At 39.4% G+C, this 13,619-nt stretch overlaps 1 protein-coding gene across 1 annotated transcript in view; it reads left to right on the forward strand.

Annotated features, from left to right (window-relative positions):
• Window positions 1-512: 512 nt before the first annotated feature.
• The window catches only part of LOC113133903 (sodium channel protein type 4 subunit alpha B-like), a 28,917-nt gene continuing 15,810 nt past the window's right edge, over window positions 513-13,619 (forward strand). The window contains exons 1-8 of the mRNA XM_026312927.1: window positions 513-779; window positions 2,705-2,823; window positions 3,864-3,953; window positions 6,666-6,794; window positions 7,932-8,023; window positions 8,144-8,386; window positions 8,648-8,711; window positions 12,431-12,572. Of these exons, the coding sequence (XP_026168712.1) occupies window positions 513-779; window positions 2,705-2,823; window positions 3,864-3,953; window positions 6,666-6,794; window positions 7,932-8,023; window positions 8,144-8,386; window positions 8,648-8,711; window positions 12,431-12,572 (1,146 nt within the window). The remainder of the gene's footprint in view (window positions 780-2,704; window positions 2,824-3,863; window positions 3,954-6,665; window positions 6,795-7,931; window positions 8,024-8,143; window positions 8,387-8,647; window positions 8,712-12,430; window positions 12,573-13,619) is intronic.

A 13,619-nucleotide genomic window follows, 5' to 3' on the forward strand; every position in this document is an offset into this window, starting at 1 on the left:
AAAGGATAGTTAATATTATAGCTAACCTTTTGGAGTTCGTTTGGTGAACGTGTTTGCAAACATTGGATCCCGACACATTGAACAGATATGGAGCAGCATTATCATTCACGTGGTGTCATATGGAGTCCATGGCCACCTGATCTGTTTTGCTTTTTACCAACTTCTGAGCTAAGTGCTCCACTATGTTTAGCTGCTAATCATTTGCGGTGGGTTTAGGAGAGGTTTTTCATGGAACTGGGTTTGTAACTACAAACACCATTTTTCACATTATAGGTGTTTCATGTATGAATAAATATTGATTTAAGGTATTTGAAAAGTTGGTAATATTTTTAATTTGTTGTGCTAACTACTGATTCAAAATGATGACCAAGAAGCAGTGATGTTGTTTTTCATAAGGCTACATGATTGAATTACATTAATTATTTTCTATCATTCTTTGTGTCTGATTTCCCAATATCTTCACTCTCTGCAGCTGTAAGTAAATTCTAGTGCAGGAGAATCAGGATGAAAAGATGGCAGCCATGCTGTTACCAACGGGTCCTGATGGCTTGCGGCGGTTCACTCGCGAATCCTTGGCTGCCATGGAGCAGCGGATTGCGGAGGAGAAGGCCAAGAACGCCAAGGGTTGCCAGGAGGCTCACAGGAATGTTGAGCCACCCAAACCCAGTGCTGACCTGGAGGCCGGCAAGCAGCTGCCACGCATCTACGGTGACATCCCTACAGAGCTTATTGGGGTGCCACTGGAAGACATTGATCCGTTTTACTACAAGAACCAGAGGGTGAGAGTGTCTGTATGTGTGTGAACATGTCTGCATGTGTATGTGTTGGTGGTTTTAGTCAGGTACACATCTTAGCACTGTCATGAATGCACGTTTGTCTGCATAAGAGACGACCAGTCACCACGGGGGTGGGAGGGGGTATATTGAGGGTTTCTACATGTAATCGTGCAGGTGAATTTTTTCTATGTATGTTTTTGCTACACAATATGTTATTTAAGGTGCTCGTGATATATTTTAACTCTACAGAACACACGGAAAAAGGACACTACATACTCTGACCAACTTCTACACTCACCTGTTGGCTTTTAGCTGTTAACTAAATTAGTCATTGTATGTCAAGTGTGGGCAGCACAGTGGATAGTGGTTAGCACTGTTACCTCACAGCAAGAAGGTTCCTGGTTTGAAACCCATCAGGGGCCTTTCTGTGTGGAGTCTGCATGTTCTCCCTGTGCTTGTGTGGGTTTTCTCCAGGTACTCTGGTTTCCTCCCACAGTCCAAAAACATGTATGTCAGGTTGATTGGTGACTCTAAATTGCCCATAGGAGTGAGTGTGAGTGTGTGAGGTTGTTTGTCTCTATGTGGCCCTGTGATGGACTGGTGACCTGTCCAGGGTGGACCCCTGCCTTTCACCCAGAGAGAGCTGGGATAGGCTCCATCAGATCCCTGTGACCCTGGTTAGGAAAAGTGTTTATAGATGATGGATGGATGGATGGATGTCAGATGCGCCCATTTCTAGGCCTTGAGAGCTATTGTCCTGCTTAACAATTCATCTTGTCTTCCCACACTCCACCCTCATCTGAGACAGTATCTTACAGCTTCTGATTGGCTGAACACACCTGATCCAGGTAACCAGCAGTGGGCAGGACAGGGATAGTTGGAAAATTAGCAAAACAGTGGCCCTTGAGGAACAATTTCTGTGGAATTTCACATTCAGATTATCATTGTCTGAAAAATATATGTGAATTTTGAGAATGACTTTTTAAAAAAACTTAATCTAAACAGGAAGTTCTCAAAAAATATCTTTAACAAGACAGACCTGATCAAGTGGTAATGTAGTCAAAGCAGATTTTTACAATCACATACTGTATAGCACAGTAAAATGGAGCAATGAAACCTAACTGTTTAAAATAATTATATATATGAATCCTTTTGGGAATATGAAGTCAGAACTTATTATTTTAAATTATTTTGTTGTCTTTTGTTAAAAATTATTTAGGGGAACATATCCAGACATCATATATAGGTGATGCGATAATTTTCAATGGTGATTAACTAACAATTAATTGCTGGCATCTGCCCATTATCATTTGTTCCCCTTTTTGTATTTTACTGATGCATTTATCAATTTTCCTGCATCTTAAATAATCAATAAAGCTCTCACTTGAACTTGATTGATGATCTTAGCATCTTACTGCATCTCTTTAGATCTCTTGTTTGGATGTAGAAATAGGATTAGCAAGTTTTGAATTGTCAGTAAATCAGGCTGCTACTACCCATTAATGGGCCGCTTAAGGAGAGATGAAAACGGACATGGCAGTCATTCTCAGGGTCTCTTTGTTTTGGCATGTGATGCGCTACTGGATGGGAGGATTATCCAAAGATGAAAAAATATTTAAATAAATGCCACATCTGTTGGAGAAAGGTTCAGCCCGCTTTAGAGTTGCCTCCATTATCTGAACTGGCCTCGCTCAATATGTGCATGGGTAAGCACTGTTTTCTTGGAGGCAAAAGTGCTTATGGTTACCACAGATGGTAGACAGAGTGGTAGACTCAACACAGCAGCTCTGTTGCTCAGAGAAATTGGTTTGGGAAATATGTTTCCATTTGGTTACTTGTTAAAATTAGTTTTATTTACAGATTGAAATAAATAATGAAATGTGATTTTTTTTCCTCACTGATATATATTATTTCTGTTTTCTTTGCAGACTTTTATAGTACTTAACAAGGGGAAGGCAATCTTCAGATTCAGTGCCACATCTGCACTTTACATATTTAGTCCGTTTCACCTCATCAGATCAATTGCCATTAAAATTTTAGTCCATTCATATCCTTTCTGCTTGCCTTGAGCCTGTGCCTTTGCCTGACATGGACATGGTGGATGACATTATTGTCACTTTAGTTGATTTGTGAAAATAAATTTAGGACTGTAGTACAAGTAGGTTGGTTTGATTGAAAAATAAATGAAAAGGATCATAAACAGGACATTTTGATAGTAATTATGAGACAGCCTGCTCAGAACAACATCTTGTGCAATTTTTCCACCAGAATATAAATTTTATGACATAAAAAGGCTGAGAGCTGCTCTTTGCATCTCATACCAACACATAAGCCAATTTCTAATATTTACCGATTTTCGCTGTAGGTTTCTATTGGATTTTTCCACAGTCCCATATTTGAAACAGCTTTGTAAGGTCCTCTCTGGCATCGCAAACCAAATCCTCTCATATCCCTCTTTTAATCTCTGAAATGAAATAAGAGCAAGGAGATTTTACATCATGTGACAGCTGCCTATTAGTTCTCAGACAGCCGGTTTGTACTTCACATTTTCTCTGGACCTCCTTTATGTTATAGTTTACAAAATATTTAGTGATCAAATCTATTGAATCAATCTCTGCCACTGAAGTATTACATAAATAAGGCTAAGTGACATTTTTATGCTTTGACATCTACTGAAAACAAGTCCTAATACCAAAACCTTTTTTGTTTATTTTGCTATAAAACACATATCAAATAATTCTGATTCTTTAAGGACATGTTTGGATGATTATTATGACTTTCTAATAATTGTATTCTGAAATGTAATAATATTTAAAATTATTACATCTTTTAAAATTGGTGGACAGATTTTGTATTATATTTTTGTTTTATTCATCCACAAGACAATGATATTACTCCTCTTTACTTACATTTTCTATAATCTGGATTTACTATAGTTGTATTGCAGTTGGCACGCACATTGATATTTTGTCTTATTGGATAAGTTCGATAGGAATATAATACAAGTGTGCTCTTATTTGATGACATTGTTGGTGCATCATAAACTGTAAATGATTTCACTGTTCACTTTCCTTAACCTTTCTCCACATTGTTTAGCCTGTTCATAATGTTCACTATACTGACCAACTGTTTCTTCATGGCCATGTCTGATCCTGCACCATGGACCAAGTACCTGGAGTAAGTACATGTAGCATATAAGCTGTTGTCTGATCCTAAACTGTGCCACATGTAATCTAATATGGGGTTTTGCTGGGGTTTGTTGCTTTATCGGTGATTATCGAAACATCAGTTCAAATGTAAGTAATATGATGCATGCAATATAATGCATGCTGTTATAATCATTAGGTTAAAGGTAGTTTTAGCATGCAGCATGCTATATGCATTTTGAAGCACTTTTATTTTCTTAATTTAATTTTTACCAATTCATTCTCAATTTTTCACTTTTGATAGAAACAATTTGCACAGTAATTGGTTTGTGTTGCTTATCTCAAAGACTGAAAATGGGGAAACAGCTCATCTGACTCTGTTTGAATTCTTGCTGTCACCATGAAGGACAATCAAACAACCAAATGAGACTTTAGAAAGCCACTGCTCTGGCCAGACTAAGAAATTGTTTTGACACATGCTTCTCCCTTTGCATAAAACTGCCACTGTCATTCTTATATTTAGGCTTAAGTAAACAAGATGTTACGTGTTGAGACAGTGAACCTTTAGAGTTGTCAATATCCAGATTTTGTTACCTTTGGATAGAGGCAGTCTAGTTGTGTCCCTGTTTCCAGTCTTAGTCCTAACTTTACCAAGCACTGACAGTTTGATAATTGTGCTTTTAATGTGGCAAACATGAAGATAAAAGCTTTTTCTAAGTATGAAATAAATTGGAAAGTCTTTACCGTGTTTTTTAAATTCAGTGACAATTGAGATATATACTTTGCCTTGTGTGCAGTGCAAAGTCGTGCTCGAATTTTCATATGTTTGTATTTGTGAACATGGAGCATGTCTTAAAGTAGACCACAGTAACATACAGTGGGTACGGAAAGTATTCAGACCCCTTTAAATTTTTCACTCTTTGTGTCATTGCAGCCATTTGCCAAAATCCAAAAAGTTCATTTTATTTCTCATTAATGTACACTCAGCACCCCATCTTGACAGAAAAAAACAGAAATGGTGATATTTTTGCAAATTTATTAAAAAAGAAAAACTGAAATATCACATGGTCATAAGTATTCAGACCCTGTGCTCAGTATTGAGTAGAAGCACCCTTTTGAGCTAGTACAGCCATGAGTCTTCTTGGGACTGATGCAACAAGTTTTTCACACCTGGATTTGGGGATCCTCTGCCATTCTTCCTTGCAGATCCTCTCCAGTTCTGTCAGGTTGGATGGTGAACGTTGGTGGACAGCCATTTTCAGGTTTCTCCAGAGATGCTCAATTGGGTTTAGGTCAGGGCTCTGGCTGGGCCAGTCAAGAACGGTCACAGAGTTGTTCCGAAGCCACTCCTTTGTTATTTTAGCTGTGTGCTTAGGGTCATTGTCCTGTTGAAAGGTGAACCTTCGGCCCAGTCTGAGGTCCTGAGCACTCTGGAAGAGGTTTTCTTCCAGGATATCTCTGTACTTGGCCGCATTCATCTTTCCTTCAATTGCAACCAGTCGTCCTGTCCCTGCAGCTGAAAAACACCCCCACAACATGATGCTCCCACCACCATGTTTCACTGTAGGGATTGTATTGGGCAGGTGATGAGCAGTGCCTGGTTTTCTCCACACATACTGCTTAGAATTAACGCCAAAAAGTTCAATCTTGGTCTCATCAGACCAGAGAATCTTATTTCTCATAGTCTGGGAGTCCTTCATGTGTTTTTTGGCAAACTCTATGCAGGCTTTCATGTGTCTTGCACTGAGGAGAGGCTTCCGTCGGGCCACTCTGCCATAAAGCCCCGACTGGTGGAGGGCTGCAGTGATAGTTGACTTTGTGGAACTTTCTCCCATCTCCCTACTGCATCTCTGGAGCTCAGCCACAGTGATCTTTGGGTTCTTCTTTACCTCTCTCACCAAGGCTCTTCTCCCACGATTGCTCAGTTTGGCTGGACGGCCAGGTCTAGGAAGAGTTCTGGTTGTCCCAAACTTTTTCCATTTGAGGATTATGGAGGCCACTGTGCTCTTAGGAACCTTGAGTGCTGCAGAAATTCTTTTGTAACCTTGGCCAGATCTGTGCCTTGCCACAATTCTGTATCTGAGCTCCTTGGGCAGTTCCTTCGACCTCATGATTCTCATTTGCTCTGACATGCACTGTGAGCTGTAAGGTCTTATATAGACAGGTGTGTGCCTTTCCTAATCAAGTCCAATCAGTTTAATTAAACACAGCTGGACTCCAATGAAGGAGCAGAACCATCTCAAGGAGGATCAGAAGAAATGGACAGCATGTGAGTTAAATATGAGTGTCACTGCAAAGGGTCTGAATACTTATGACCATGTGATATTTCAGTTTTTCTTTTTTAATAAATTTGCCAAAATTTCTACATTCCTGTTTTTTTCTGTCAAGATGGGGTGCTGAGTGTACATTAATGAGAAATAAAATGAACTTTTTGGATTTTGGCAAATGGCTGCAATGACACAAAGAGTGAAAAATTTAAAGGGGTCTGAATACTTTCCGTACCCACTGTATGTGCTCATCATGTTATTTTAAACATGTTATTTCACAGTCTGCCCACAGTGTCAGGGACTTCACTCCTCCATCATTATGTTTTACAAATTGTTTGTTGCATTCAGTGCATTTTAGACTGAAATTGTTTTTACATTATTCACTTGCATTGTGTTTTTAAAGCCTGATTTCTGTCCTCATGCAATGGATTTAGTGGTAACACATCAATTTCTCCATTTTCCAAATGTTTTTCCAGGTATACTTTCACTGCTATATACACATTCGAGTCAGTGATAAAGATATTAGCAAGAGGATTTTGTATAGTGTCGTTTACTTTCTTGAGAGACCCATGGAACTGGCTGGACTTCACCGTCATTGTCATGGCGTGAGTAACAGTGCCATCATACAGATTATCAAGCTCACCTGAAATTCACTTTCCATCAGAAACTACCAGTAACAACTAAAATAGTCCACATTCGGTGTTCAGGCTCTGTTGTGTGGAAATACGTTTGTGCAAACTGTAGTATTGTGTCGAAAACCAAAAGCAAAACCAGTATTTTTCAGTAATATCAAAGTGACGGTAGTGAGTCAGTCATCCTGAGTGGTGATTTGAAACACCATGAGCGATGATCCATTTGTGGCGGTCTGAGTTCTCTGTGCCATGACTCACTCCCCATGATGATGGCAGATTAGACAGGTGACCTGCTGCACTGTCTGAGATCAATAATCCTGCTGGGACATTTGCTTTGTTTGGAAACAGAGAGACAAAATCACTTTTACTGGGTGCAGCCTCAGTCATTACCTCGAGTGCATAAATTGTTTCTGATCAATTATGGGTTAGTCAGCTAATTCATTTGTCATCTCATCTCACAGCTACGAAACATGAGCTGTTCTGTTTTTAATGTCAGATCACACAACTAGAATATGACAAGGTTGTTTGTAGTGATGAGCTTGCAAAGGTTTATCCCACCATCCTGCAGTTCCCCTCAACATAAGGAATGTTTCAGCATTTTTCCGGTCATTTGTGGGTTTTCAAGACTACAACTGTACTATTTAGATTAACTTTGCCCTCATGTGTTTGCCAGCACCAGGCAGCTGTTTTTAACATTGTATGCTACCTCCCTAGCACCAAAAAGTAGTCACCTGTTAGATGGTGAACATGCCTTTAGCATTTAGCAGCTAAAGGAAATATATTTCTCTCAGGTGTTGGAGACCAAAAACTAAGATGGACCTACAAATATCTGAAAAACAAGTTGAATGCTAATGCTGTCTATCTGCTGAATGTGCAAAAAGGCAATTGTTGGTTAACATATTATCCACATCAGTGATAACGTGCCAATTTTAAGTTTAAGTGGCCAAAAACATACAGCTTTAGATACTAATGTCACTGACACATATGAAGAGAACATTTTTAGTCAGACTGAAATGAAACTCTTAGTAGAAACACAGGATAGACCTATTACAGTATCATACAGAAAGCCCACTTTGTAAATTGTCCTTGTTTCTATATATCACGCATCAGATATGTGACAGAATTTGTAGACCTCGGAAACGTCTCTGCATTAAGAACCTTCAGAGTACTACGAGCACTGAAAACCATCTCAGTTATTCCAGGTAAGGCCACAGACAGGTCCAATCACTGGCCATGTCTCTATGATATATTTCCTCTTTTCCAAAGAAGCCTGCAACACCACTGTTAAATTTTCTAAATACTGTCTCTTCTTCTCTGCCAAGGTCTGAAGACCATTGTTGGCGCTTTGATCCAGTCAGTGAGGAAGCTGGCAGATGTGATGATCCTTACTGTCTTCTGTCTCAGTGTGTTTGCCCTCATTGGCCTCCAGCTTTTCATGGGGCTCCTGCGACAAAAGTGTGTCCGGAGCCTTGCACATTGTGTCAACTCCTCCTACAGCCCCAACACATCCTTCATCTGCAATAACAAAACCTGGAGCTCCAGTGAAGATTTTCTCACCAGCGAAGGTCAGTCAAAAAAAAAAAGACGAGAAATTTTTGGTAAAAAGTTTTTTTATTGAATGCTCTTTTTTTTAATGATGGTATGGGTGGCAGGTATGGCAGTAGTACATTTGCCTTAATTACATGTAATTAGAAATAAATAACTTAGTGGAAGAAGCATTTTAACAATGCTTAACACTCAGAGGTGCAGAAAAGGGAAAAGGAAGGCAAAAGAAGAAAGGAAGTAAAAATGTAATCTTTGCTAATTTCTTGTTTCACTTTCCCTAGATAATTTTTACAAAGTTGAAGGAGCAAAGGATGCCTTAATATGTGGATATGGAAGTGATGCGGGGTAAGTCAGTGTCCTGAATACTGTTTGTTAATCATCTGCAGGCTATTACATAATGTCAGCATCCAATGGCTTTTGATCCCGTGCATGTCATATGTATAATTGGATATAATAGGTTGAGCACCAGGCTCAGTGCAAGTACTTTTTGTAGAATAATAAAAAAACAGATAGAATAATATATTATATGATTTAAGCTTCACAGTTTTTATCAGTGTCTTAATGTACAGTATATAGGAATGATCCAATCAGAGTGAGGGGTGTAGGGGGAGAGAGGCTGGACACACGCTGACATGTGGATAATCAGCCCAGCCCCACAGCGAAACTCAGTTGCCAACTCAAAAGCTTGGAGACGTGATTAGGTTAACCTCAGGGCATCTGATCACTTCAGATTAATATTCTGGTATTATTGTGAGGAGATACCATAATGAAGTACACAAACATAGTACCTTAGTTTATATCTTTAAAATGAACAGCTTCCTTTGATAAACCTGCTTTGTCCTGCGAAGTGGAACTGATCTCAAAATAAAGCAAAACAGACTGACCCAGAAGTTGCAGCCTACTGAGATGTGACGTCAGTAAATGTACGTACATGGATGATATTTTATCTGTGGAGTGACAGACTTTGTTCCCAATCAAAGGCACAGTGTGAACCATCCAAATATTGCTAGTGAGCCTACACACTGAATAATCCTATAAATCCAAATGCTTTTGAAACAAGCGCAACAGCATGAGTCTGCCCATGCCAGGCCCAGTTCAAGGGTTATAGTGAACTAAATACCCATCTGTGTGAATCTGAAATCCTGCAGCTTCAACAAATGGCTTCCATTAGGTACTCTTGTTAATGATACAACATAATGGCTGACAGCAAAAAATGGTAACGATATTAATTACGCATTTCCGGGGAAATTTGGTGCAGATGTGTTTTTCTTTCTTACAGTGTTAATACAACTGGCTCTATATTGAACCTGCTCGGCCTTTTTCAGAATGACTTTGACCTAAAGTTTGTCCAAACAGAGAAAGACATGTACACACACACAGATACAACATAGACATGTTCCAGTGTTTTGGTTGTTGATTTATCGTTGAAGCTTCTATAATCTACATATTTGCTCTTTGTTCCACAGTTTATTTGATTACGAATTCGTAAGGTAATAGAAAAGTACAGACACAGTGGAGGTGGTCACACATTTTTATTGGCATGGAAGTGCAGCCAGGCCTTTAGTTTTTAATCTCACTCTGTAACCTCTCCTCCAAAAACAGGAACTTAATCTCTCAAGAAGTAAAATCTGATTCACTGTGTTCAAGTCAGATCGAAAAGAGGATACATTTGAGGACATTCAGGGGGAAATGACGTCCTTAAACTCGCCTAAATAGTAGGTCACTAAGATCTGACTAGTACCGATATGACCTATCCAGCTGTCCCAGAGTTCCTGCAGTTGGACTGTGTTGGATTTGTTGGCTGTTGATTGTGTTTCTGTTATTTCTAAAGCTCCAACAGCACACTGTGATTCACATCAAAGTTTTAATGTGTGTGAGTGTAATGGGTGTTTTAATGTTTCCACAAATATGAGAATAAGGAAGATTAGTCATTTTGTCTCAGTCACAGTTTCTGGTTATACACAAAACAATGTCATTTGCAAAGTTAGATAACCTACACATAAATCTATATAAAAGATTTTGTATAACAGCAGAGGGGGTGGGTGCACCAACAAGCATTTATCCTGCACTGCAGCTTGGAGCTTTAAGCATCATTATAGGCCACACTGAGGCTCTGCATGCTGCCTTTTCTGTAGCTAAGCCACAGGTGGGCAGTATGCCGGGAGTACAGACAGCTTTGAACAGAGAAATCTTCACAGTCACTGAGCACATCCTAAACTTTAGAGACAGCACATTAGCTTGTGCGTGTAATGTTCAGCAGTCTGGAAATGTGCTTATCATCTGATAGATCATTGCTTATGTAATGGCCTAAATATTTACTGTCATCACACTTTTTAAGGGCAACACATTAATGCATTTTGTATTTGTTTGCATTGGGCTCAATGTTAAATCAATGTCAAAATGCCACAGCTTTGTGACACAGTTGCCACAGGTTATAGGTCAAAGTGAAATATAGCTTATGTTTTTGTTGAAAAAATGATGGAGACGGCGTTTTAACTTCTGTGGCGTTTTAGATAGAACTTTCTGAGTCTGGCTGTGGAGATGGCAAGATATTAAGCAGGTCAGGATGGAGGACGTAAAACATAGAGGATGCTTAATCTTTTGAGTGTATTCCAACAAGTAATCCCTGAGTAGATTTCCAAATTAAAGCTTTGGATACGTTATGATGACACACACACACACACACACGCACAAGAAGACACACACAAAAACAAATGGGCACGCACGCACGCACATATACAAATGATGTTTTCAGCCTTGATGGTTAACAAGTTTGTGATAAATGATTTGCACCTGCATTACAGTTGTGCTGATTATACTTTATAGGCAGTTTCAACTTTTGTCCTTGAATGGACTAATGTGGGCATGGAAACCCACCCCTCGCCCTGCTCAGGTTAGAAGGAAAACACTTATGACTGACAGATGTTTCCCTGCTGCTCTGTTACACAGATATAGATGGTACATTCACAAAGATACAATTTATAAAAACGGAAACATCGTAGCAAACAGCTTTTAGTTTTTATTCAAGAGCAGGACTGTGGGAGAATGAATTGCCTCCTGACACACTGTAAGAAATTTTATTATTACTCATTGATCCTGAGAAACACACTATTGGGTGTCTGGTGTATTACTAATGAGTGCTTCATGCTTGACTGTAAATGTGGTCTGTATGGATGCAGGTCAAATCCCACATGTGAGTCTCCAGGGCAGTCGCCACAGAAGCTTCTGGGACTTCTTTGCAGAAGTCTCATGTAGCAGTATAGTAGCTGTAACATTAGGTATAGGAGTAAAAAATTAATTAGAGCGTATGCTTTAAAGAATGGTCAGCAGTAATGTATTCTTAAAACAGCAAGATAATTAGTGGGTTAGAATATGCAAAACCCTGTATCTGCAGGTTCTGTGTGTTCTTGTTTTGTCATATTAATCACAAGAGGAGAACAGCTTGGTGAGGATGAGCAATCCAGCAGAGGAACAGCCTGACAGGAAGATGTCGCTGGCCTCACACAGCCTCCACCGTCCTCCCTGCTGGATTTTAGTGAGCATTCCTGCTTAGCTGGCCGGTTGGTGAGAGCTGCAGCTGTTCTCAAAGCAGCACTCTCCCTCCCAGCTGTTTCCTAGCCATTACGAAATTATTCTGCACTCAGACTGACATGGCAGTCCAGCTTGTTCTCAGCTGCTGGACTTAAATATTTGCTGTAATGCCACTGTGCCGACAATGAAGATCAGATATGGAAGCAGCAAGCTGAAAATTTTTGAACTGCAATTTGATATCCATCTGGCTCAGCATAATCCCTTTTGCGCCAGTGCTTTTTAGTGCTCCCTAAATATCAAGTACCCTCTTCAGTTAAAATAATGGTGCCGATAGCGGCGTACGCACTTACTGATTCATCCGCTTCTCTCCCCTGGGGAGTCAAAGGCCACAGAGCTACATGTAGATACTGGAGATGTTTTTAACTCTAGTAAAGTGGCCTGTGTGCTAACACAGCTGTATCTGTCCCTCCTGCTTTTGATTTCATTGTACACAACCAAGTGTCCACTGCCTTTGAACTGTTTGTGCATTACAGGAAGTGTCCAGATGGATTTGACTGCCTCAAAGTAGGAAGAAATCCAAACTATGGCTACACCAGTTTTGATACCTTTGGCTGGGCTTTTCTGGCCCTTTTCCGTCTCATGACACAAGACTACTGGGAAAAACTTTTCCATCAGGTGCATATTTTGAATCTCATTTTCCGTGTGAAAATTACCTAAATAGTGCTATGGTTAAGGACCAGTTGGTTTGTTTACAACCAGTTTTACAACCGGATGTAGGTTTTACCATACCATAAACATGTAAAGCTGTACTAAAGACAAAGAATTCACTGTATGATCCTGCCCAGCACTAAATCACAGACTAGTTAGTAAGTCAAGTTAGTGAGTGGCTGTTGAACATCTGAAAAGCGGGATATAGTTCTCAGACGTTAGCATGGCCCAAACCTGAGCTAAAATGCAGATGAATGTTAGACTCATCAGGTGGCATCTGCAACCTGATTTGTAAATGGGCAACAGTTTGAAAGCCGGTTTGACACATAAGCTTTAGAAGTTATGTTATGTTTACAGCTTGAGCTACTGCTCAGAAGTGGTTTAAAAATAATTTACGGTAGTTGTAAATGGTTGATTATAGAGACGCACAAAGTATCGCAACATAATTTTGCAGTGTAGTGCATGAGGCCAAGCAACACGATCCTCCCGGGTCAAACTGACCGATTCTGTTTTGACTGCTTATAAAGCATGAGGTATAAAATGGTCACCAATTTTTTAGTTCCACCTTTTTAGTGAACTTGTTTCCAACATATTAACATATATTTTACACTTAGAGTAGGGAACCATCCATGTCATTTTTATTTAATTATATGGAAGAAAACAAAGTAATCACATATTAACTTTTGAAAATGTGTCAAATTGACCCGAAGACAACAGGGGGGTTACATTAAATTATTCAGTAAATGTCCAGAATGGCTACTTTAGTCTCTTTCACTTTTATTTTTAGATCAAATAAGGAATTCAGATAAAACGATAAAACTGTGGATTTGCTTTTCATCTCTGTGTTGCAGACTGACAGTTAAGTCCTCAAACCTCATCAATGAAATGATTGTAAATTATCATTATCCATCACAGCCATACATTATTCCACATCTCAAAAATCATAGTGCGGGTTTAAAAAGGCTGGAATTTTCTTTCATCATGGGTTTGCTTTTTCTGATTTCATATCTGCAC

Source organism: Mastacembelus armatus, chromosome 17, assembly GCF_900324485.2.
Source record: "Mastacembelus armatus chromosome 17, fMasArm1.2, whole genome shotgun sequence".
NCBI classification, from domain to species: domain Eukaryota; kingdom Metazoa; phylum Chordata; class Actinopteri; order Synbranchiformes; family Mastacembelidae; genus Mastacembelus; species Mastacembelus armatus.